The sequence below is a fragment of the Peromyscus maniculatus genome, chromosome 1, assembly GCF_049852395.1.
Source record: "Peromyscus maniculatus bairdii isolate BWxNUB_F1_BW_parent chromosome 1, HU_Pman_BW_mat_3.1, whole genome shotgun sequence".
In the NCBI taxonomy this organism is placed as follows: domain Eukaryota; kingdom Metazoa; phylum Chordata; class Mammalia; order Rodentia; family Cricetidae; genus Peromyscus; species Peromyscus maniculatus.
The window spans coordinates 173,409,351-173,434,571 of NC_134852.1; the positions used below are offsets into that span (position 1 = coordinate 173,409,351).

The window sequence follows — 25,221 nt, forward strand, 5'->3', positions numbered from 1 at the left end:
GAAAGGCCATAAAAGATTGTGAGCAGAAATAGGAGATGCAAAGAAGCCAGGGGTCAGCTTGCCTGTGAGCTGAAGGGCAAGAGTGCTGTCAGCAAGGACTTCATTACAGAAGTGACACTTACATTAGTGAATGTTGTGCTGTGCTGTTTGCAATAAGGTCCTATGTAGACCAGGCTAGTCTCAAATCCACTATATAGTTGAGACTGAGGCTGGTTTTGAACTCTTCCTGATCCTCCTGCCTCCATGTCCTGATTGCTGAGATTACAGGTGTATATAACTAGGCTCATCTCAAGTTGACTCCTTAAAGATGCATTTTTACAGTAGGCAGAAGGTAAAGGGATATGAACAAAGAGACAAAGGCATAACATATGGAAGGCTGGGAAATTACTAAAGCTAGATGTATCCCATGGTGAGGCAACCGGGAGCCATGACATAGTGTTTTCTAGAACAAGTTGATGTTGTTGGTTGTTTTTGCTCTTTTGTAGGGCCCGCCACCCAGCTCCTAAATAAGTCACACATGGAGGCTATTTTAATTATAAATACCCAGCCTTAGCTTGGCTTGTTTCTAGCCAGCTTTTCTTAACTTTAAATTACGCCATCTATCTTTTGCCTCTGGGCTTTTATCTTCCTCTATTCCTGTATAGCTCTCATTACTTCTTTCTCCATGGCTTGCTGTGCAGCTGGCCCCTGATGTCCCTCTCTCCTTGTTCTCTCCTCTTTCTTCTTTCTCCCAGATTGATTTCTCCTTCTATTTATTCTCTCTGCCTGCCAGCCCCACCTATCCTTTCTCCTGCTTCACTATTGGCCATTCAGCTCCTTATTAGATCATCATGTGTTTTAGACAGGCAAAGTAACACAGCTTCACAGAGTTAAACAAATGCAACAAAAGAATGCAACACATCTTTGCATCATTAAACAAATGTTCCATAGCATAAACAAATATAACACACCTTAAAATAATATTATACAACATTTTTCCCTTTTTATCTAAACAAAAATGAAAGGTTTTAATTTTAACATAGTAAGACTGTATACAAGAACAATTATCATTTAAGAATTACATTTATAATATTCTGTCCATTTGTAGTTAGCATATTCAGAGAAAATAATACATTATTTATCTTATCTTAGTGAATCCAAAATTTTATACCTAACTTACTTTCTATCATATCTAAGGAAAACTGCATTTTTATAACTATCTAGTCTTCAACTCTATCAAAGACCAAGAAGGATGTAATATTATCTAACAACAGAGACATTTGGCTACCTGGACAGTTACCCAAAGCCTTTGCAATGTTGGGGCATCCATCTTCAGCCTACAGGTCCAGAATATCTGGCAAACTTTTCAGTGAAGCAGGAAATTTGAAGCACTGTCCTGCCTAGTATTGGCAAAGTTCATCAGTCCCTTTCCTGTGTGTCCTGCAGAATATCTGTCAGACTCTTCAGTGAAGCAGGAATTTTGAAGGACTGTCCTGTCTTGTTTTGACAAATTTTGACAGTCTTTTCCCTGTATATCTTGCATATCAAGTCTGCACAGCACAATGTCAGCAGTCAAAGGCAAGAGCAGTTTCTTTGCCCAGTGGCTAATCTTGCCACAATGAAAGCAAACTCCATTAGGAGTTTCTTCATTGCCCATCCCATCATCTTCTCTGAAGTAAATTGGTGCTGCCAGGAGCAGATGTGTCTAATTGCCATGAAAAACCTTAGGTTAACAAAACATTTTAAATGCTATAATCTAGTGGTCTTTGAAGTGTTTGAAGAGTATTTATTTATCTAAAATATACCTGTTGAACTTAGAAAACATACCCATTGTGACTATAAGTTTGACTATTATAGATTAACTACTAACCTCATTTCTTATTTATACATTGCATTTTTAAATCAGCTGTATAGGCACAATACCTCAAACAAAAGTAGAAACGTATATACAGTATAACAAAATTAATTTTGAATTTGTATCAATATTCCAAAATCCATGCCAGTGCAAAATATCTGAGATTAATAGTTGTCTTTTTATTCTATATTCCCCTAAATATAACAAACATCCATGATCCACCAAATAACCTAAAGCCTCCTACAACCCAACTCTTGGGAATGTGGACATCATTTTCTCTAAATTGCTTCCTGCTGTCTGCAGATGAAGCATCTTTAGAGTCCCAGAGAGAAAATTTGAGATAATGGCCAAGTTCTGGGAAGACCAGCTATAACCTTTGTTGATAAATATCACCTGTCAAGGTTCAGGAGGTCTCCCTTGATCAAACCTGATCCATATTAACCTGCAACGATCCACAGCCTCTTGTTTTCTGTGGAAATAAAACTCCAAAACATTTTTTATTTCCATTTGATAAATAGATTTTTTTTTAACTTCTTTTTTAAAGTTAAGACATTTCTAAAATATCTAGATTGGTTGAACTTAACAGTCTAGTTCACAATCCCATGTCTCTTAGCAGCTATCATTTGCTTGTCAGCATTTAAAATATTCAAAATCAACAGAATAACATGCAGGATTCAGACTCCCTGTATATTTCCTGTCTCTACATGGCTTATTCATTTTTATTATTTAACTTCTCTCTTTAAAGACTTCATTTTTTTTTTTTTTGAGACAGGGTTTCTCTGTGTAGTTTTGGTGTCTGTCCTGGATCTTGCTCTGTAGACCAGGCTGGCCTTGAATTCACAGAGATCCTCCTGGTTCTTCCTCCCAAGTGCTGGGATTAAAGGCATGTGCCACCACTGCCCGGCTTGAGTTTATTATTTTTGAACTATTTCTTTCTATGACTGTCCATACCCTTTTTCTTTCTTAAGCCTATGCACATTGCAAAACACTGACCTTTTCAGAGTTATTCTGTCTGGACCTCTTTTATTGCGTATCTTTCAGCATTTTTTTTTCTGCATGAGCAAAAATCTCCTAAGCAGTGAGGCTAGGACCTCTGCGCAGCTTTGGAGGCTGGCCCCAAATACTTCTTGGGGTTGGGAAAGTCAGACCTAAAGCTCACGGTCCAACTGGAGGAGGTTTGTGACCAAGAACTGCATTAAATCTTTCTAGCTATGGAAGTCGGTATCTACATTGCCACAAGCATTTTTGTTTGTTTTGTTTTGTTTGTTTGTTTGTTTGTTTGTTTTTTGTTTTGTTTTTTACTTAGCTTGCCATTTTTATTTAGTGCTACCAATTGAACATCAGCACCTCTTAAAGGAGCCATATCCTTTTTCTTTTCTTTTTCTTTTTCTGCTTTCTCAGGCCCTATATGGAAATACAACCTATGATGGTAACACCAAAATGTTGTTGGTTGTTTTTGCTCTTTTGGGAGGCCCACCCCTCAGCTCCCAAATAAATACACAGAGGCTTTTCTTACTTATGAATGCTGAGCCTTAGCTTGGCTTGTCTCTAGCCAGCTTTTCTTAACTTTAAATTACGCCATCTATCTTTTGTCTCTGGGCTTTTATCTTCCTCTATTTCTGTATAGCTCTCATTACTTCTTTCTCCATGGCTTGCTGTGCAGCTGGCCCTTGATGTCCCTCTCTCCTTGTTCTCTCCTCTTTCTTCTTTCTCCCAGATTGATTTCTCCTTCTATTTATTCTCTCTGCCTGCCAGCCCCACCTATCCTTTCTCCTGCTTCACTATTGGCCATTCAGCTCCTTATTAGATCATCATGTGTTTTAGACAGGCAAAGTAACACAGCTTCACAGAGTTGAACAAATGCAACAAAAGAATGCAACACATCTTTGCATCATTAAACAAATGTTCCACAGCATAAACAAATATAACACACCTTAAAATAATATTATACAAGTTGATTTTCAGAACGTGTGGATAAAATGTTCATAGAAACAGTAGCCAAAGGGTGTAAACAATCTAAATGTCCCTTGGCTGAAGAACAGATTTTTTTTTAAATGTGGCATTACCAAACAATGGAATGGTATTGAGCTATAAAAAGGAATGAGTTTTTAACACATGCCATGACACAATAAGCTTTGAAACTGTGCTAAGTGAATAAAGCTGTACACAAAAGGTCATTAATTATTTATGTTCATTTGTTAACAAAATCCCACATATACAAATATAAAGGAAGCAAATTAGTGACTCTTGGAGAATGAGGAAAGTTAGTTTGGTGCAGCTGCTCAATAGGTCATGAGTTTCCCTGGGGGAGTGAACAATTACAGAACTAAATACTGGTGATGGTAGTGATAAATGTCCAATGCTCTGAATACAGAAAACAAAACTTTAAACATTCTTTAAAATGTATGTTACATATATTTTACTATAATTTAAAAAACCAAGAGAACACAAAGACTAAAGTAAAAATACAAGGGTTCAAAAATAAATAAAACAGTTTGACAACACAAAGACTTAAAATTACTCTCCATGTGACCAACTTTCCAGTCATACACTACCAGAGAAAGGTAACACTTCACAAGCAGAGACTTCAACAATCAAAAGGGTTTCGGAAAACATATTAATTAAAAGTTAAAGTTAATATAATTTCTCCTCTCACCTTAGTAAGTGAATGTGATTAAGGTAACTAAATAATGCTTCCACTGAAGATAGAGGGGGCAGGGGGGAAGGTCTTTGGAAGGTAGGACATAAGGTCAAAGCTACAGGAAGAAAGCTCCTTTGAGGAGTATTCATACATATTGATCAATTTTAGAAAGTATATCAGAATAGATGGATCTATGTTGGAATTAAGTAAGGAAGCATAGGTCAGTCTATTGCTTGGCCATATCAAGACAAAGAAAAATCAATCAAATTACTGTCACTGGACAGTTATCACAAAAGTAAAGTCAATACTCTAAGCTTGTGTCTTTTCTTTTTTAAGAAAAGATGAAAACCATCATTTCTTCCCCAGACAGTGGTCATGGGGACTCCTAAGATACACATGGAAAGCATTCAGCACTAGTCCAGAATATGTGTGTTCGGTAACATGCACATGTTATTGCTGCTAACATTATTTGTACCATCATCAGTCTGCTTTGTACCTGTGAGTTGCCATCCAGTGTCATGAGCAAGAAACTATATGCAATGTTTGAAGCTAATGTGTGCATGGAATGTATTGTCTTTAACCATGTGACTTAATGCACAATTACCCAAGATAAGAGATGTGATACTAATATTATAACTGATCTATTTCTTAAATCTTATCTTAAATATAAAAGTTTCCATTGTGGTCAATCATCAACTGAGAATTTACCTTGCATTCTTGTTTTTAATGTCTTAAGTATACCAGGAAAGGATGAAATATTGCTCTACTTTCTAGAAGGGAAGCTAGATATTAATATGACCATGTATGGGGATATGCTGTGGCTACAGAATGTGTATGACCATGAGGAACATGGGCAGCAGTGACTACCATGGACTTAGAAGAAAGGGGCTGTTCTCATTTAGAACCAAATGACTGAAAGATCCTTTTCAAAAGTGAAGAAAAGCTCCCTGGCAGTAGCAGCTCTATCCTGCTCACAAATGCAGCCCTAAAATAAGAGCAGCACCCTAGACATGGAGAGTCCATCACTTCCTAGGATGGAATGAATGAATGAATGAATGAATGAATAATTGGATTATAAAATTCCCCAGAAATCTTTGTCACATGGAAAGAAAAGAAATCAAGGTTCCAAAGCAAGTGACATTAATTTTCCAATAATTGCAATTGGATAGGAACTCAAATTGATTCCCTTAAACACTGGGGAATGTTTAAAAAGTGGAAGTATTAGTACTCAGTTAGGTTTAGCAGTACACGTCTAGTGTATCCTTCCAGTTTGCTTTCTGTTGCTGTGATAACATGACCAAGGGCAAGTAGAAGGAAGGGCTTACTTGGCTTACATGTCACAGTCCATCAAGAGAAGGCAGGGCAGGAACTCAAGCAGGAATCTGGAGGCAGAAATGAAGCAGAGACCATGGAGGAACCCTGCTTATACCAGCTTGCTTCCCTTATCCTAGCTATCTTTCTTAGAGCCCTAAGAATTGCCCAGGAATGGCACTGTCCACAGTGGTCTGGGCCCTCCCACATCAACCAGCAATCAAGAAAATGCCTTTAAGATGTGCCCACAGCCCAGTCTGAGCAATTCTTCAGTTGAAGTTCTTTCTTTCCAGGTGATCTAGGTTTGTCAAGTTGACAGCTGAAGCTAACAATGATGAGTATCAGCTATCAAAGCAGTGAAATGGCGGCCAGACAGAGCCAGGGGCAGGACACAGGTGCAGGAGCTCTATATGGGGTTGAGCATTAGTCTAGAAGTTATGGTCATTTTATGCCAGTCTTTGAAGAGTTGGTGAAAATATTCATTTCAAGGAAAAACACACCTGTGGACAATGGAATAATTATGCAGACAGGTGTAACACAAATCTTAATAAAAATAAACCCGAGGCCAGGTATTGGGGTGAATGCTGAAAAATCAGAAAAGAAGAACAAGCCACAGCCACCTTACCTTGCCAACTTCTCAGCTGATCCTGTTTCCTCAGACTGGATGCCTCTGAGTCCTCATTCAAATGGATCTCAGCTGAACTGCTACTCACAGCCGGAAAGCTTAACCAGGCTCTAGTTCCTGGTCCTCACATCTTATATAACTTTCTGCTTCCTGCTATCACTTCCTGGGATTAAAGGAGTGAGTCACCATGCCTGGCTGTTTCCAGTGTGGCTTTGAACTCACAGAGATCCAGATGGATCTCCAAGTGATAGGATTAAATGTGTGTGTGCCACCATTTTCTGCCCTTTATGTCTATCTAGTGGCTGTTCTGTCCTCTGACCCCAGATAAGTTTATTAGGAAGCACTATATATTGGGGAACACAATATATCACCACAGGCAGGAGCAGAGGACAAAGGAGAAATAGAGATGAATGGGCTTTAAAAGCAAGAAGAATCTGAGTCTCCCTTTTGACCCACTTTGAATCTAGCTCAATTCATCTATTTAAGAAACTTCTTATCAACTTTTCCATAAAGAACACACACACACACACACACACACACACACACACACACACACACACACACACATTCTCTCAACCAATCGTGCATTGTGGTTAGTGCTTTCGTTACTTACTTGTTGCTGTAACAAACTGATGAAATGTCTGGATTACAGCTAACTGATATGGGAAGACCCAGCCCACTGGAGGCAGTATCATTTCCTAGGTTTGGGTCCTGGACTGTAAAGCGGGGAAGATGAGCTGAGTGGTGGGCCACACATTCCTTCTCTCCTCTTGACTGTGGATGTGACTGGCTGCTTCACGTCCCTGCTCTGACTTTCCACAGCGATGAACCATAAGCTGGAATTGCGAAACAACCCTTTCTTCCCTGAGTTGCTTTGTGTCGCAGTATTTCACCACAGCAGTGGAAATGAAAGAAGAACAGAGGACATGGAAATTCACAGTGGCAAGAGGGGCACGGAGCTGCCACACTGTACCCACAGTCAAGCAGAGGAGAGAAATGAACATACTTCTTGTCTTTGTCTCCTTTATTCAGTTCAAGATCCCAGCCCGGGGGATATTGCTACCCACACCCTGGATAGGTCTTCAGTTAAACCTCTCCAGAAACCTCCTCATGGGCATGCTTCAAGGTGTATCTCCTGGGTGATTTTCAATAGAGACAGTTGATGATAAAGACTGCCACAGTTAGATTGGTCTAAGGCCATCATTTCTGCATGGCTTAGAGAGGCTAAGACCATGAGAAGGCTGTGGATGTTTTTGATATATCCAGATGTCACTTAGATTTGATGAAGTCTGTGAACAGATGAATAGGAGTATCTTTACTGACAACAAAAGGAAACAGTTCCAAGGAGAAGGAACCAGAAGGGGAATGACAGGTCAGAGGTCTCAGACACCACGGCAGAATAAAGGATGGATCTCTCTGTCCGGAGTTCAAAGGGATGGGACCAAGGAGACAGAGCTGAAAGAGAAGGTTAATGTTTCAGTGGTTGAAATATACCTAGGGTAGTGTGTGCTTGTGTGTGTGTGTGTGTGTGTGTGTGTGTGTGTGTGTGTGTGTGTGTGTGTTCATGTTTATGAGTGAGTGTGTGTGTGTGTGTGTTCATGTTTATGAGTGAGTATGTGCACACATGTCATGATACAGGGAGGGGTTGTAGAAGTCAGGTGACCTGAGGTATCCTTGTCTTCAGCCTTGTTTGAGAACAGGGCCTCTTGTTTTTCTGCTGTTTACAGTAGAGAAGCAAGCCCAATGTCCATTCTCCTGGTGGGGACTTGCCATCTCTAGGTAGATGAATCCCAGAGACTTGGCTGGGATTACAGACGCTTGTGCTACTTCTTCATGCTTCTCCTGGGTTCTGGGGATCCAAACTCAGGTCATCAGGCTTAGGAGGCATGTGCTGAAACTGTGAAGCCATAACCCAGCCCTGCAGGGGACTTTTAATCAGACCCAGAGAGATCTGAATGCTGAAGAGGAAACGGATTTGGATTCAAACAGCTTCCTTCTGTATCCCACTGGGAAAGCCACAGCATTTCTTTGGACTTTATGTTACTTGCCGTGGTCCCCAATGATGGTATTGAAGTTGAAGTCTAACTTTCATCAAAGGAAAGGGTAAGGCTTTTGCCTGAGCTGTCATGGAAAATTTGTAGTGCACTGAAGTTGGAAGGTGCTGCTTCTGAGGCATTAGCCATAGAACCCAGTTATTTAGTGTCCTGACCATGTAGCATACATACAGCAGGCACTCAATATCTGCAGAAGAAACTGTTGAAAGTCTAATATATTTATAGGTAGTGGAATTAAGGAAAGTAATCTTCAATTCTTATGTTTCACCATAAAACAAAATCCTCTTAAAAACAACATCATTTCCAAAGCAGAATGGATTTAATCATCATCACAGCTTCTGAACATTTGTATTTTGTTCAATAAAAATCACTTCTGAGACCATACTAAATTACATCCGATGTTGTTCTTATTAAGGTACAAGAGGAAGACAAACTGTGTAACGGTTGCTACAATTTTTCAGAACACTGAATAAATATTTACTGAACACCTATACTATTTGAAAAAGGCTGGGTTTGCTAGGAAGTATTAGATACTTTCTGCTTTTTACAGATGCAACATGAACAGAAATTTAAAATTCGAACTAGAACATACACAAATCAGATACAGCAAATTCACATGAATTCTCTATCAGAAAAACAGACAATAAAGGCCACCAAACAGAGGAAGAAGTAATTTACAAATGATGAAAAGATTTGTGATGGTGTTTGAGTTGAACCTTGAGCATAAGCAGAAGGGAGACAAACAGCTCAGCTCAGAGCTGACATACCTTTCAGCTTAGTCCATTTCTGCTGCTGGTTCCGCATCACCATGAATATGGAAGCTATTAAAAAAACACACTTGACAGAGTCCTGAGGTAGTGCAGAGCACCACAGAGTGAGACTGTGTGTGTGTGTGTGTGTGTGTGTGTGTGTGTGTGTGTGTGTGCATGTTATCTCTTACTTATAAAGACACCAGTTTTGTAATGAGACCTGTACTCTAATCTGATTCACATACCAAGGACCCCACCTTCTAAACCTCATCTTCACATCAAGTATCTGCCTCTCAGTATCTCACAATGGGCATTAAACTTCAAAATATAAACCCTTGGTTGTAGGGGCTTAGGTATATAAGGACATTTGTTCCAGGTAAATGAAAGAGCTAAGAGTTGAATTCACAGTCTAGCTTTAGAAGGTATCTCTTAATTACTAAGAAAATACCTATTTAAAGTGTATGAAAAATTGTATGGGCTGAGGCAGAAACTTTTATCCATTGGGAAGTGATGGCCAGAGAAACTTTGGAGATACCAAGGCTGAGCTTTAAAAGAATGTGATTTCAATTTGACACAGGTAGAGGGGAAATGGGATATAAAAAAGGAGGGTGATTCCAGACTGAGAGACCAATGCCCCAAACATGGAGACATAAAAGGACATGGTATGCTAGGGAACCATGGGAAATTTATCTGATCATCCTCAGCTCAGGGATGCATCATGGTGTGAGCAAGTCATACTCATTCTATTCCCTTTTACAGAGAGATGACAATGGAAAAATATTAGAAAGAATTCCATGTCTAGAATTCCTCCAAAGACATTTGGACCTTACAATCAATAAATAGTAAGCCACAGATGGCTGCAGAAGAACTACCCATGATCCAAGAAAATAGCAGTCAGTCATGTGGAGGAAACACTAGAATAGGGAGAAAAACAAGATACTCTGATGTTTTAGTCAAGAGACAAAGAAGAGTTGGGAGACCAGTGGTCGAAATGGATATGAATGAACAGCCCTGGGAAACATAGCTGGGCATGACTGGGTATGAATGCCTGAAAAGACATTGATGTTGGGGCCAGCCAGAAGAAGACAGTGGCGAAAGCAACTGTTAATCCTTTGAAAGTAATGCCACAGAGCCACCTATTCAGGAAGGTGTCCTTAGCAGGATTACTTAACAGCCCCCAGTGTAACTGGCATTCTAAATACCAGAGATGTGAACTTTCTAGAAGTGGGTACTTTAGACTCCGTCCTCAAGTTAACCTTTAACATCTCCCCTCTCTTGCTTGTTATTCTAAATCTACAGAGAGGCTATGCCTGGAGAGTTAAGATCTTAATTATTGAATGACCTCTCTCTAAACTTCAGAATATCCAATGAGCCCTGAAATGCCTTTCCATTAAAAAAATACGCTTTTAGTTAATTGTCATGTGTGTATCTGTACACATGTATGCCCATGCACACATATGACACTGTACATGTGAAGGTCAGAGAGCAATGTAGGGGATTCTAGTCTTCCCTTACAGTGTATGGGTCCCAGGGATTGGACTCAGGTCGTGAGCCTTGGCAGCAGATGCCATCACCTACTTAGCCATCTCAAAGGCCAATTATTCCTCCCTTCTTTAGTTCTTTGTTTCTTTATCTCTCTGACAAAAATTGCTCACTGTTTCACTCTCTAAAACAAAGAACTTGTGTCTAGCTGTCTGAGAAGCAGATTTGGGAGCTGACCCCAGGAGGTAGATGTCACCTAAGATGTTTGGGAGAAGGCACATAGTCCAGATGACTAGTTCCTCCCCAAACCTTGTTGGACCTCCTTTCCCCCACACCCCAGTAAAGGACCTTAGGGTCCCTGAGCCCAGGAGAACAGAGACTTGAGAAAGTAACTACGCTCTAGCTTCTTCATATTGCCTTCCTTCCAACACTTGCCTCCCAAGACAGTCTGGACCTTTGCTTGTGATAATAATATGACTCTTTGAGGAGTATAGCTCAGTAAAGAATAAAGTGTCCAGAGGTTCACATAATGAAGACACTTCACTAGCTCACAAAGGAAGTGGAAAGTAGGGAGTTTCAGAGTAGTTAACTCTTCAAAGATAGCAGAGCCTTCTGAGTGTGTCTGTGAGGGGATTTCTGGAGATTTAACCATGGGGGGGGGGAATCAATCTCTCTCTCTCTCTCTCTCTCTCTCTCTCTCTCTCTCTCTCTCTCTCTCTCTTTCTGCTTCACTGCCACCACTAGGTGATTAGCCTTCTGGCCTTACCTAACTCATGCCCCTCCCACCATAGTATACTTCACCATGGACCTAATGACAATGAAGTTAGCCAACCATGTACTGAACCTCTGGAGCCATGAACCAAATATATCTTTCCCTTTAAGTTGGCTTTCTCTGATATTTTGTCACAGTGATGAAATAGTCTAGCACAGTCATAGTCTCAGATGGTGGCAACAACATCTCCAGGTATCCTTCCTCACATGAGAGCATCTAAAGAAAGAAAGGGCTTCTCTTCCCACATCCTGGAAACTTCTGGGTCCACTTCCTATGTACCAGGACATCAGCAGCAGCCACCCTTAGCTACCAAGAAAGCCAGGAAAATAAGGACCTGATAACTGGAAATAGGATTGTTAGGTAGCTACCTGGGTATCAGCAGGCTTAGAGGCCAGTAAGGATGGACCCTTGGCCCAGAGTCAGCTTTGGACTTCATTGCCCCTTTTCTGGGTAATATCAATTTTAAGAGAAGCATCCTAATGGCTCCTCCTTGAGATTTAAAATGCTATATGAGAGGGAGGAATTACCAGGGATTTCCTAAGGCCAATTAAGAGACAGTTGTTATCTATTGGTCAAAAGAAGGAGAACTGAATTCTACCTCTAGCTCTGGGTAAAGACTTGACATTCCAAACTGGCCCCAAATTTAGAACATTGCATTTGACTATCTCCTCCTCTAAGAGATTAACCCAACTGAATCTGACAATGACCTCCATAGGAGACATTCACAAAAGCTGGCACACCCTGAAGACCTACTGTAGTGGGACAGGCCCATAGGGTCGAGGAAATTGGCTCAAACCAGTTGCCAAGGCATGCACATAATGTACTTCCTTAAGAGCCAAGCAACCTACTAAAGAAATTGGAGAAATAATTGACCAGATAATGTACTTACACATTTCAAGAACCCATTTCTCCATGCTACTGCTCACAGATCACCCTTCGCCTACTTTCCGGGTTCTAACCAAAGGGCATAAACTTTCCCTTGCTCCTTCCATCCCTTTTGATACAGGCCAAGATCCTAAGCACACTTGCCCTGACACACAAGATGTTCTCACAGTTTGACTGGAGACACTCATCCCACCCTCCTCCAAAACAGTTGTTGGCTCATCTCCGTTACTGAGTCTGCAGCTTTCTTGGACCCTGATTCAAAAGGTACCATTCTCTCTCCTTCCTCACCTCCCAGCAGCTGCCGGCATTCACAGCTTGACTGCTCCATTCCTCTCAAACTAATAACATGGTCCTTGAACTCCCTTCAGAACCCATTAAAAAAATTTTGTTTTTTATCAATGAGACCAAGAATCCATAAAAGGGGACCACGATTCCAGGCTAACAGACTTTCCCTTGCTGGCTACCACCATGGTGTATCCACAAGCCAAGTACATTAGAGGCTGATCAAATTCAGGAGGTGTTAGTTAAACCTTAAGTAGTCGTGGCTCTTGAATTTTTGCCACAAATACTTTTTGTGTGTGAATGTGTGTGTGTGTGTGTGTGTGTGTGTGTGTGTGTGCGCCACACTCGTACATACCCATGTGTGTTATATTAAGTGTTGCAGGCCAAGTATGTGGGAGCATGCTCTAGATGTGATCTATAGAAGAAGTTGTATCTTTCTTGATCTCTTTCCATTGCATTGTTTGAAGCAAGTCCTCTCATTGAACTGGAAGTCCACTCTGGGTTAGTCTGGTTGGTCAGCAAGCTCCTAGGATCTGCCTGTCTCTACCCTACTCCCAACCCCAATGCTGGGGTTACAGGCACGTGCAGCCATGCCCACATTTTTATGTAGGTGCTGGGGATTTGAACTTGGGCAAACAAGCCCTGCTGTGAATATTTTAGATGAAGAAAATGGCTTTCAAGACTACAGAAATCAGAGGATAATCCTGTGATGCTTGGGCATGAATGCATCATTTTATGAAACCCATATTCCTATTCCAGCAGCCTCATAAGGGGTAGTTAAGTCCAATTTCTCCCTTCAAGACTAAGACAATATTCTGGATTTGTGAACTTGGCAGGAAGGTGGATCTTCACCCTCCCAAGCAGGAAGAATGGATGACTCAGAGCCAGGGATTTGTTATTTAGAACAAGAACTCTATCAAAGCAAGATGGCAAAGCAGTCTCAGATGAAGTAGGATTTCCTCATCCTGCCAATCTGGGGAACTGAAGAAACCTTTGCCAGGGCTACTGACCCTTTCTCTGCATGTTCAGAAAAATCCTCTTTTCTTTCAGATCCAGCTCAACAATCCTTCCATGACTGGGTAGATGCTGCCTCCTGATTTTCATACACATGTGCATATGCTTGGTAACCTGGTTATGTGAGGTTCACATGCATTTATAGACACCACTCTGGGCTCCAGAAGTTAGAAATAAGACTATATGCACAAGCCATCATCCAATCCAGCTGACTAGAGCCAAATAGCTCCTCGTTCTGTCCACATCTTCCTCCTCCTTGGATGATAACTGCTGGTGTAAACTGACCCTGGATAACTGCTCTGTCATGCATTATTCCACATAGTTTACACTTATAAAATATTTTAATACTTCCCACCACCTCATGAATTATTTTATATATAAGAAAACCTGCCGGGCAGTGGTGGCACATGCCTTTAATCTCAGCACTCAGGAGGCAGAAGCAGGTGGATCTCTGTGAGTTCAAGGCCAGCCTGGTCTAGAAAGCGAGATCCAGAAAGGCACAAAGCTACACAGAGAAACCCTGTCTCAAAAAACAAAAAAGAAAGAAAGGAAGGAAGGAAGGAAGGAAGGAAGGAAGGAAGGAAGGAAGGAAGGAAGGAAGGAAGAAAGAAAGAAAGAAAGAAAGAAAGAAAGAAAGAAAGAAAGAAAGAAAGAAAGAAAGAAAGAAAGAAAGAAAGAAGACCTAGAAGTTGAAATGTTGAGTTGACCAGATTCACATAGGAGTAGGTAACAGAGGCAGTCTTAGGAGTTCATGAAACATTCTGCTACTGCTAAACCACTGTAGCTATCTTTGGTCCGTGTTTCAAAATCTGGCTAAACTATCACATCCTCTGATGTGCAATTTCTCTAACCAGCTTCTTCACTGTAGTGGGAGTAACATTGACAATAATGGCCCAGTGACCTAGCAGCTGAGGATCCTGGGACCTTTCCCAGGTACAGCTTTATGTGTTCACGATGCATGATGGCTGACACAATCACAAAAATGCACAGCTGAGGTCCAGCAACTGTGCCTCTTCCCACAAGGCTTGCCCCAGGCTGCAGCTTTCTTCTCTACCACATAGCTGCACAAGTGTCACCACGGGGAGAGGGGCAAAACAGCCACGCTGAGCAAGAGGCTTAGGGTTTACTAGGGGCAGAGGAAAGGAAGGAGCCGAGATGACCACAGTTCGAGATCAGTATCAATTAAGTGCAGACATTGTTTGAATCAGATATAGGCTAGGGAAGGGGTAAGTAACTGTCTTGCACCCAGAAGAGAGACCAACAATTAACAATCCACCAGCAAGGGGTGGGGGGCTCACCTGAAATCTTGACTGGCTTTGCTCTGTGGCTGATTGCTAGTTCATTTTGTCTCATGTGAGAATGGCACCCTGAGCAAACTGAGAGCCTCAGCATGCTCCAAGAGAAGCACATTCTCTGACTCAACCACTAATTGCATGTTCAGGACACACTTATTCTTCTGTATAAACTCACGGAAAGATTAATTTTCTGATAGCTTACTCCCTTTTCCTCCTTATTTCCATCATGTCCCCATACTTTCACCACATCAGTTACACATCTATTAGAACTGAGGAAATAGGAGGTGAATTGCAAAACGAAAGCTAACCGAAAGCTCTTGTGGTCAAACTAGCATCTCCTCCCTGTCACAGTCTCCCAGCGCCTGTATTTGGTTTCTTGAGGCTTATACCAGGTAGGAGTTCACTGAAATTGAGGGTCATGGCCCTATACGTGGAGCGGATGTGCAGGTCCCCAGGTTTATCGGAGTCTCCATTAGGTGAGCTCTGGGACTTTCATCACATTGGAAACACAACATTATGCTTCTCAATGTAACAACAACAACAACAAAATCAAGTACCATGAGAAAACAAGGTTTGAGGAGCCTGTGTGGTGACTTAGCAGGTAAAGGTGCATGCCACCAAGCCTGAGAACCTGAGTTCAGTCCCTGGACTCCACATGGAGGAAAGAGACAGCCAAGTCCCACAAGTTGTTCTCTGACCACACATTCTACTTGGCACATGTACACACACACACACACACACACACACACACACACACACACACACACAAACTAATGCTAACAAATTTTTAAGAATATCAGATCTTGTTATTCCCAAATACGAGTTATAATTCAATACTGTCAGTGACTCAGTGGTACCTACAGTCTTCAACCTGGCAGACCACAAACTGGTATACTTTCAGAAAGAGTTAAACATATCCCGTTCTTCCCCAAAATGAAATGACTTTACCTACCAAACTGTCCAGGACATTGCTAATGTACATAGTTACCATCTGTATGAACAAGGAAGTAGGCATCAGACATCATATAACACTTGTGGAAACCTAATTGGGGGGGGTTATAAAACCTATAATCATAGAAGGCATTTTGAATTTGAAAATGAAACCGATTGTTTTGATGCATATGGCTGTGTGTGTGTGTGTGTGTGTGTGGAGAGAGAGAGAGAGAGAGAGAGAGAGAGAGAGAGAGAGAGAGAGAGAGAGAGAGAGAGAGAATTTTCCAGTTCTATCCTCTCCAGCATTAAATGTGTGTAGCCTGTAGCGTTAATGCATTGTTTGATAAACGAGCCTGTGAATGAAACCAGGTGTTTTTGCTTATTCTACCTGCTGAATTCAGTAAACAACACTAATCCAATGATATCTCCCACCCCCACTCTGTCAGCTCTATGGCAAGAAATCCAACCACATTTTCTAAGGGTTCCTACAGTGCGGTGCGAGTACTCCACCGCTCCTGGCTTCCGGGGTGTCATTCCACCCTAGCCAGGCTACGAACCTAGTGACCAGGCTGTCTGCATTCCCTAGGAGCCAAACTCTCAAGTTCAACTCCAGAGCCATGGTGGTCACTCTGTGCCGGAGCGAAGAACCCAGAATGCGCAGCATCGCGCCAGGGTCCCTCCACCTGTCCGCGGTGCGCAGGACCCCGCGTCCACTCACTTTGCCGCTGTCGCTCACGCCGAGGAGGTGATCGCGAAGCACCTCCATGGGGCAGGTCCAGGTGGAGTGGACGAAAGTCCCTCGGAAGATGTGCGCCAGCGGCGGCGTCCGAGACGCACACATGGCAGCGGCGGGGCAGCGCGAGTCCACGGGCCAAGGAGAGCGCACCGGGCGGGCGCAGAGCGGTCCCTGCAACTGCGGAGCGAGCGGGAGCTGCTGGGGCTCGGGCCCTCGTCCTGCCCCCCCCCCCCCCCCCCCCCCCCCCGCTTCCCCGGGCGATCGCCTGCCCCCTGCAGGCCGCGCCCAGGGGCTGGCTCTCTGCCTCTTCGATGCCAATAGGATTTTTTCTCCTGTGAGTTGGCTCCGGCTCCCCGTGGGGTGTGGTTTTCCTCCCCACCCCTGCGTTGGTTTTGGATGTGTTAACTCCTTGAGTTACCGAAATCAAGCTGCTCTACCTCGCTTTCATGGCACACCTAAGAGTCATCAATGAGCCTTCTACACTCGTAGGACCATTCATAGCCTCAACTTGAGCACCAGGTTCTGAACTGGCACAAACGCGGTGATAAGTGAAAGGTCGGTTGGAGCGGTCTACCTTGTGGCCAGTTTCCTTTTCCGAGTCTGCAGGACGCAGGATGTGTTCATTCTTTGCTGGGGTTCGGGAAGCTTGTCTTACAGAACCCTACAGGGAACCCTACCACCAAGAGTTAATCTGGATCTTAAAGTCCCTCTCTTCAACTGGGGTCAATATTTTAGTCCTTGCGCCCACCCACATACAATATCCAGGCTAACTTTTCTCGTCTAAGGTAGATGACTCGTTTGATTTATTCAGTTGTACAAGAGGAGAAAACGAGGTTCCCAGCCTAAATAGCAGCTGTGAGCTGAAGTGCGTGGATAGGAATCTAGAGACCATCTGCAAGGCTGTGAGCCTGAGGTCCTCAATTCCTCTTTCGTGAAAACAGGACTTGGGGCAAGTCACTAGAAAGCCTGTCCCGGTTCCCTCCTCAGACAGGAGCAGGCTCTTGTAGTTTGGTTGCAGGCTCAGGATATTTGGTTGCCTGGAGGGTGTGGATACTAAGTTCTCGCTGCTGCTCCCCACAGCAATGGGCTTCCTGTGAACCTGAAGGGGAGCTGTCTTATCATGACTTTGCCTCAAATAATAGCTCCATGCAGTGACTGTCCCTACCCAAGAGATAGCTGCCTCCTACCCGGAAGGTTTTCCTACTACTTTAATCTTCATATCCATCCTCAGGAATTTCATATTATTTTCATTTGCTTGTCGCCATCTCTTTTTAATGTTAATATAGTTATTTCTTTGAGAATATCATGCAATGTACTTCAATCATATCTACCCACTACCCCATTCTTGCTCTTAACTCCTCCCAGATCTACCCATGCCCTCTCTGTTTCCCTTTTCTCTTTAATATTATTGCTATGTGTGTATATACGTATAAAGCAGTGTCCTCCACCTTATGAGTCCATTTAGTTTTGCTCATATGTATATGTTTTTAGGAGTGACTACTTGGTACTAGATAACTAATTACAGGCTCATCCCTGGGAAAGACTGACTCTCCCTCTCAGCTCCCATTAATTGCCTGGAGCTCTTCATCTAGAGGAGAGGCCTTCTGATATGTTCCCCATCCAAGCTTGCTCATCCAATAACTGATGTTGTTGTTCAGGTCTGACCTAGGCTACTATATTGCTGAAATCTCCTGGGTGCAACTTTCCTGCAATATAGAAGACATGATCTTCAAGCAGACCTCTCGCTCCTCTGGCTCTTACAAATCTCTCCATCCCCTTTCCCTCATGTTCCCTGAATCATTGATGCAAGAGTTGTGTTGTGGATATATTAGTTGGGGCTGGACACCCCACAATTGTTCTCTGCATTATGGTCAGTTGTAGATTTCTGTAATGATCTCTGCTGCAAGAAGAAGCCTCCTTGATGAAAAGTGAGAGTTATGCGTATCTGTGGATATAAGGATAAGTATTTAGAACGTAGTTAAAAATTTTACTGGTTTAGGAAAGTGGTGATAATAGCTTCTCCTCTAGGGTACATGGCCTCCCCAGCAATCAATATTTGGCCAGCTTTACAGGATCAAACCTGAATTACCTCCTATTGAGTGGGCCTTCAGTCCTATCAGACAGCTAGCTGTTGGTTGTCTCCAAAATACAAGTGCCACTTTCGCACCTTCGGGTATATCTTGTCATGCTGGTCATTGTTGTAGTTTGTGGGCATCACAGCTGGATAGGACTGTTTCTCAGTCGGCAGCTTGCACAGCACCTTTTGGTACTATGAGAGGCAGTCCTCAAAGAGAAGGCTTCCAGGTCAAGCCAGCTTTATCCCTTCAGCTCCTGTGTCCAAACAGTGCAGTGTCTTTAGCAACAGGCACTTAACTTCAAATCTGGGAGGCAGCCAGGAACAATGCAATAGCCTAAACTGTTTTGGCTTTTATGAGGTCTCCTGGACTCCCTGAACAACAACTTGAAAAGAGGTTTCTCATGCCTGGTAATTTATTTCCATTTCTACCATCCACATGTGTGTGTACTGGTGCACATTACAGAAACCGCCAGAAGAACAAAGGGACTGTCCAATGCTTGAATGATGGCTGGTGTTCCTTGCATATTTATTAAATGAATGGATGTACTTTCCTCTTCCTGTAAGCAGAACACCAGTGAAGATACGTATCTACTCTGACTCCCTTAGAAAGGGTGAGCCCTCCCTGCAGCGCCTGAGCTGGTTCCCACCGAAGTGAGCTTTCTATGACATGATGCTGGCTTTCATAGAAATTATTCATTTATTTATTCAGTCCCTTCACTTCCTCTCCACTAAGGTAACAGTTACAAATTCATCCCCACTTACACTGAACTTCCCTGGTTTCAGTCCCTGAAGTCTTAAGACTTGAGAAAACTCTCAGCTCCAGGCACATGGAGATGGTTGGTCACCTGCCAATGACTCGGGGTGCAGGCCGTGGCACAAGGGACCGCTCGAATCATGAGGCAGAGGATGCTGCTTGACAAATTCCGGGAAAACTTAACTGAAACTTCAGTCGCCTGCATGCTTTCACTTTCAGGAGCCCTTGTTTGCAACTGCTCTAAAAGTGAAAGTCTTTTGCTTTCAGGTTTAGGAGAAGTTGCTTGCATGATGGGGAGTTTTGTGCTTATGCAGGCCCTGGGGGAAACTTTGAAGACAGGGTCGTGACCTAAAAGGAAAGTCACAGAAGAGTCTTCCTTATGCCCCAAGGACTGTGATACCAATCAGGTCGATTCTGAGAAATTTCTTGTTCATTTCTGGATACAAGATGTTACAACTATATCCTCCTCTGTGGAGCTGACAAGGACAATTAGGTCAGAAATGTCACCATGGGCTGCTTGGGCCCCCATAAACCTGTTCGCACTATAAAACCCCTTTACCTAGGGTATGAAGCATGTAAGATGGATGGCAGGGTATGGGTTCCTTCCTCCAAGAGGAAAAAACTCAGTTGCTCATCTTCCTGATTTGGATGCACCATTGCCCTATACTGGAGCCTATATAGAGGAAATAAGAATGGTGTGGGTTGATGGAAAAAGAATCAGTACCAGGATCTTCCTTTCTGGGAGCATCTGAAAAAAGCAGGCCCCTATTGTGAAACTAAGGAACAGAGAAATGTTATAGTCAGCCAGTTAAATGCTTATTATAAGACATATTGTAAGGCTGGCATTTTGGAAGACATTAAATGATTCTACAGGTAACTTGGTTAAGGTTAAAAAAAAAGTTTCAGACTGTCTAACACATTGTAACCATTTGAACACCGGCTGTAAAAGTAGGTCTATGCTTTGAGAAACTTGTAACTTCTGAATTGACAGATGCTGTCCGAAGATGTTTCAGATAAGACTGTTCTGTACTTTACTTTTTCACCCTGGATATTTAATGAGGAAGTGAAAAGGGGATCCGGGGTTCTGTTAGATGAAACCTCCCTTTCTTGGAATCATAGATGAAACACATGATGCTTGCCAAAATGACTTATGCTGTAAATATGCTAAACAAAAAGTGTCTCTGGTTGGGAGCAAGAGCTGCTGAACTCTCAGATATGTGGCCATCCACTTCTTCCTCCTCTGCCTCCACACCTCCTCTTCAGAACCTAAACCAAACCCCTCTGAAGGTGGACTTCAGCAGACTCAGAATTCAGAACCCTCCAGGCCGCACTCCTTATGCCTACTTCTTGGGGACTCCAGCTATGGCACCCTTACTTTCTCTTCACTCTGAAAGCCACCAGGCCTCCTTGGGTCCCAAAATCTAGGACACTGGAAACATTCCCTCACCCTAAGCTGGTGCAAACACAAACCTCAGCAGGAAAGATGCAGAAAATGTCTGGATTTAGTTTGAAATAAGGTTTGTTTGATGTTTCCAACACATGCACTTGTTCCCTAAAACAGATACAGTAAATCAGTTAGTTTTTCAGTGAAAGAATCCTCAGTTCCAAAAGTTAAGACTATATTTGTAACTTATCATGTAATATACACTGTAGCTGGGCACAAGGACACAAGCCTGCAATCCCAGAGAGGAGGATCCTTTGAACTCCTCAACTCAAGACCAGCCTAAATACAATGTATTATACAGTTGTTAATATAATAGGTAAATATGTAATCACATGTGAATTGTACTACCATGCTAAGTTTATAAAATGCTGTCTGTGCTGTAATTCAAGTCATGGAAGGCTCTGAGCATGTAGAATTGGAGAGGAACATCAGAACAATGGAAAATATTCTGCTGAGATAATAGAATCAACATAGCATTTTGTTTTGACACTCATCATGCCGTTGTCATGTGCTTTATAGGATGAATAAACTTTGGGTGGCTTTATACACAGTGAATCTTAAACAGAGGAATGGCATGGGTCCCTAGGTATCATGAGTTATCATCCTACAAGATGAGTTAAGTGTTAGCTCCTTGAGCAGTGCATGGTTCCATTCTATTCTCAGGCATGTTGTTGGCACACAGGCTCAGGATGCAGAAACCCAAAAGCCAGCCCAGAAGTCATGATCTTCCCACTCATTTCTGACTCTCCACCCTCAGACTTGGGGGCTCCCTGCAATTTTGGATCTCATCCTGGTGTCTCCAGGATACTGAGGTTTGGAGGAAGAAAGGAGTACAAAAATATCCTACTTGCCTTCAGAACATAGTCTTAGTATCTCTGGGTCCAAGCCCTTGTGATGACTGCGTTTATGTTAATTTGACATAGGCTAGAGTCATTTGGGAAGCAGCAACCTCAGTTGAGAGAATGCCCTCACCAGATTGGCTTGTGGGAAAGTCTATTTGGCTTTATTTTTTCCATCAAAGATTGATGTGGGAGGGCCCAGCCCACTATGGGTGATGCCATCCCTGGACATTCGGAATGTATAAGAAAGCAAACTGAGCAAGCCATGAAGAGCAAGCCAGTAAACAATGTCCTTCCATAACCTCTACTTAAGTTCCTGACTACAGGCTCCTGCCCTGACTTTGATAACAGACTGTGATGTGGAACCATAAACTGAAATAAACCCTTTAATCCCCAAACTGCTTTTTGTCATGGTGTTTTATCACAGCAATAGAAACCTAACTAAGACAGTCCCATATTTCACTTCCTTTCAGGAAAAAAAAAAAGTCCTCTGCATTGATAGGGAACATTCCTGAAGTAGCCACTGGTCACATTTTCAGAATCATTTCCCTTCCCTCTCCCACAGGTCATGGATCTGCCCTGCTCGTATTTCCCCTGTTTTTTGTACCCCTTTCCCAGCTGACATCACGGCTCATGACTCCCCACTTCTAAATGCTTCCACTGAGTTAAGCACCCAACCCCTCTCCTCCAGGGCATCTGTACTTCTGCTCTCTCATATGGTAAGTGGTCCCTTTAGGATGTTGCTTTTCTTTCCTCACTATCTTCAGAAAACAAGGACCATATCTCTGCCCTTCTGTCCTTTCCATTGATCTCCTTTAAATGGTGCCTGGTCAATATGAAGTGCTCAGAAGGTTAAGTATGTGAATGTCTGAAGAAGGTTCCGCTGCCCATGTTGTGGTGACTAAATGTTAACAGGCAAAGCAATGAGTTCAGGCTAATGGTGAGCAACTTATCATCATTACCACTTAAGACACGCCTGGATTTCATTTATTCATTTTTTTAGCGTTTCATAATGAAAAATTTCAAACACATAAACTGAAATGCATCATTTCTCAAGATCACAATCCTCCTTAGTTTACATGGAGTCAGATGTTCCCCTAAAATCTTCAAAAGTTGGTTTAAGTGTGTTCTAAACCTTTAAGTTGTGCAGGCAAAGTGCTAGATCGAAGCGTAATTGAATATGACATCTGGCTGTGTGATTATCCCTGCAGCTCCCTCCTGGGAGCTAGAGCCTGACTGTTCAGAAAGGCTTGCCTTCTGCTACCCCATTTGGGTCTCACAACAACCCTGTGAAGTATCAAGACATGTAACATGTTTGAACATGTTACAGGGGAACCTGGAGGTTGCTATGCAGTTAGCACAGAATGGACCTACATAGATGACTCCCAGTTTCCTCCCACAGACTTGCTGTGGTCAACTCTGGGATGGCACATTAGGTTCAGCCGAAGTTCCCTTGGTCACTGTGGTATGTTGTACCATCTCCAGGCTTCACACTGTATTGCATTTCTACCAGTTACTGGTAACACACAGCTAGCTAGCTGGAAGGGAAACGAATGTGTGAACAGTTAAGTCTTGAGCACAGCACTGCAGTCAGCACAGGTCAGTAGGAGCATCCAGGAAGAAGAATTCATGTTTTCATGAGGTGCAGATTGAGAAGAGCAAGCAGGTCAAATGTTAGCTGCATCTCTTCTCTTATCTAGGAGAGTTGCCATCGCGGTCAAGTAAATGCCTGCCTATTTTATTTATTCTTTTAGTGTAGCTAAATCTATCAGTTTCCATGGCACCCTGTGGTCACCATGGAAACTCTGACAAGCTCATTATGTTTTAAAGGAGGAAAAAAAAAGATACACCAAAAAATTTGAGGTGGGATAAATGGATTCCTTTTAAAACTGTATTCTTCTGAGTGGGAAGCTTTGATGAGGAGCGAATCATAATGCCTTTGATTTTCCAGTTTTGAAGTAAGAGCACAGGTTTACCTATCCTGAGCCCTCCCCCATTGCTGTATTTGACAGTAGATGTGCCAGTATCTATCTCACGTGCTTGGTTACTGCTAGTAGAGGGGTGGCCCAATCTCCACCTTGCTGATTTTTGCGAGACAATGGTACAAATGCCTAAATATATTGTTCAGGGAGCCTTTATGGGGCCTCCCTACCCCTGAGTGCTGCTAAGTAATATGGCTACAACCTGTGTGTTCCCAATATTGTCCTGTCCATGCGGAATGTCCACTAGCCTTCCTTCTCTGTGCCGTCTCCACAAGGAAAATGAGTGGTTTTCTTCATGTCACCATAGCATTGCTCTAGCACAACTGGAGGATGGTGTAATATCAGAAATGCCTCCGTGCCAACTTCTAAATGACGTGAACATAATGACCATAGCAGGCACTTAGAGCTGAAGTGGCATACTGATAACAATGTAGACATGTGCTTTTTACCATTTTAAAGAAGTCTGATGTTTGAGGAGTCACTTCGTCACTTTTGTCAAATTGGAGTGTGTGTATTTTTTTAAGAGTTGAGTATAAAAGATAGCACCCACTGTCTCACCACCCAGATGTCCCATCTGTGTTAGCACCCTCATCCCTTTCTCAGAAAAGATAAGACAACACAGTTTAAGTTCATGAAAGAGGAAAGTAGACTAGAGGAAAAGCCACCTCTAGTTTGGAGAAGGGCGATGAAGTTATAGAAATGGCTACATTTGCCTGAATTTTTACAAAGGAAAGGAAATTTCTCAATGAGAGTATTGAGTTGTGATTCAAACTTATTTCACCCCAAGTAGAGGGGATTTTTCCAGGCTAGAGGGCTGTAGGGACTCAATAAACAGAGGTCTCCTGACCAACTCGTTGTTGTTGGTGAGGCTCAGGAGACAGCTCGGCAAAGCTCTGCTTTTGCCTTTCCCAGTATGACCGCAAGCTTGAAGTAAATGTCATGGCTCAGGGTCACCTTGTGCATGTTTGTGCTCCAATAAGGAGCTGTTTCTACTGACAAGGGGCAAACAATCAATAGTACCTTCAGATCCCCATTCTAACTGGCCAGTACTACTTGGGAAAGTCATCCCATGTGCTAGACGAGTGGAGTCTGTACTTACAAGACTGGAAGTCACACATTGCCACTGGCTCCACATACTTCTTCCATCCCTGGGACCCTCATTCTCCTTTTTCTGGCTCAGACATTATTTTTCAAGAGCATGTTGTCCATCAAAGAAGGTAATACAAAATAGATAAAATAGAATCTATGCGATAAACCTCCTCAGCATTCTGGACACTAGTTCCATAAACACTGAAGTAGGTTAGGGAAGACACTAGCATGGATTCTCACATTTTGGGGACTAGTTGTGAATCTTCCTGCCTTAAAATAGAAGAATGTATCCACTTCCACTGTGTCACATTGACAACTAAACTCTTCATGATGACACAAATGCTTCTTGGTGCTAAGTTTTGAGACAGTGGAGAGAGGTCAGTTAGACTTTATTAACCAGCTCAAGCACATACATCAACCAGG

At 42.6% G+C, this 25,221-nt stretch overlaps 1 protein-coding gene across 1 annotated transcript in view; it reads right to left on the bottom strand.

Moving 5' to 3' along the window:
• Positions 1-16,844, bottom strand: part of Gda (guanine deaminase) — an 82,072-nt gene extending 65,228 nt beyond the window's left edge. The window contains exon 1 of the mRNA XM_006985407.4: positions 16,596-16,844. Coding sequence (XP_006985469.1) covers positions 16,596-16,718 — 123 coding nt within the window. The 5' untranslated portion in view covers positions 16,719-16,844. The remainder of the gene's footprint in view (positions 1-16,595) is intronic.
• Between the last annotated feature and the right edge of the window lie 8,377 nt (positions 16,845-25,221).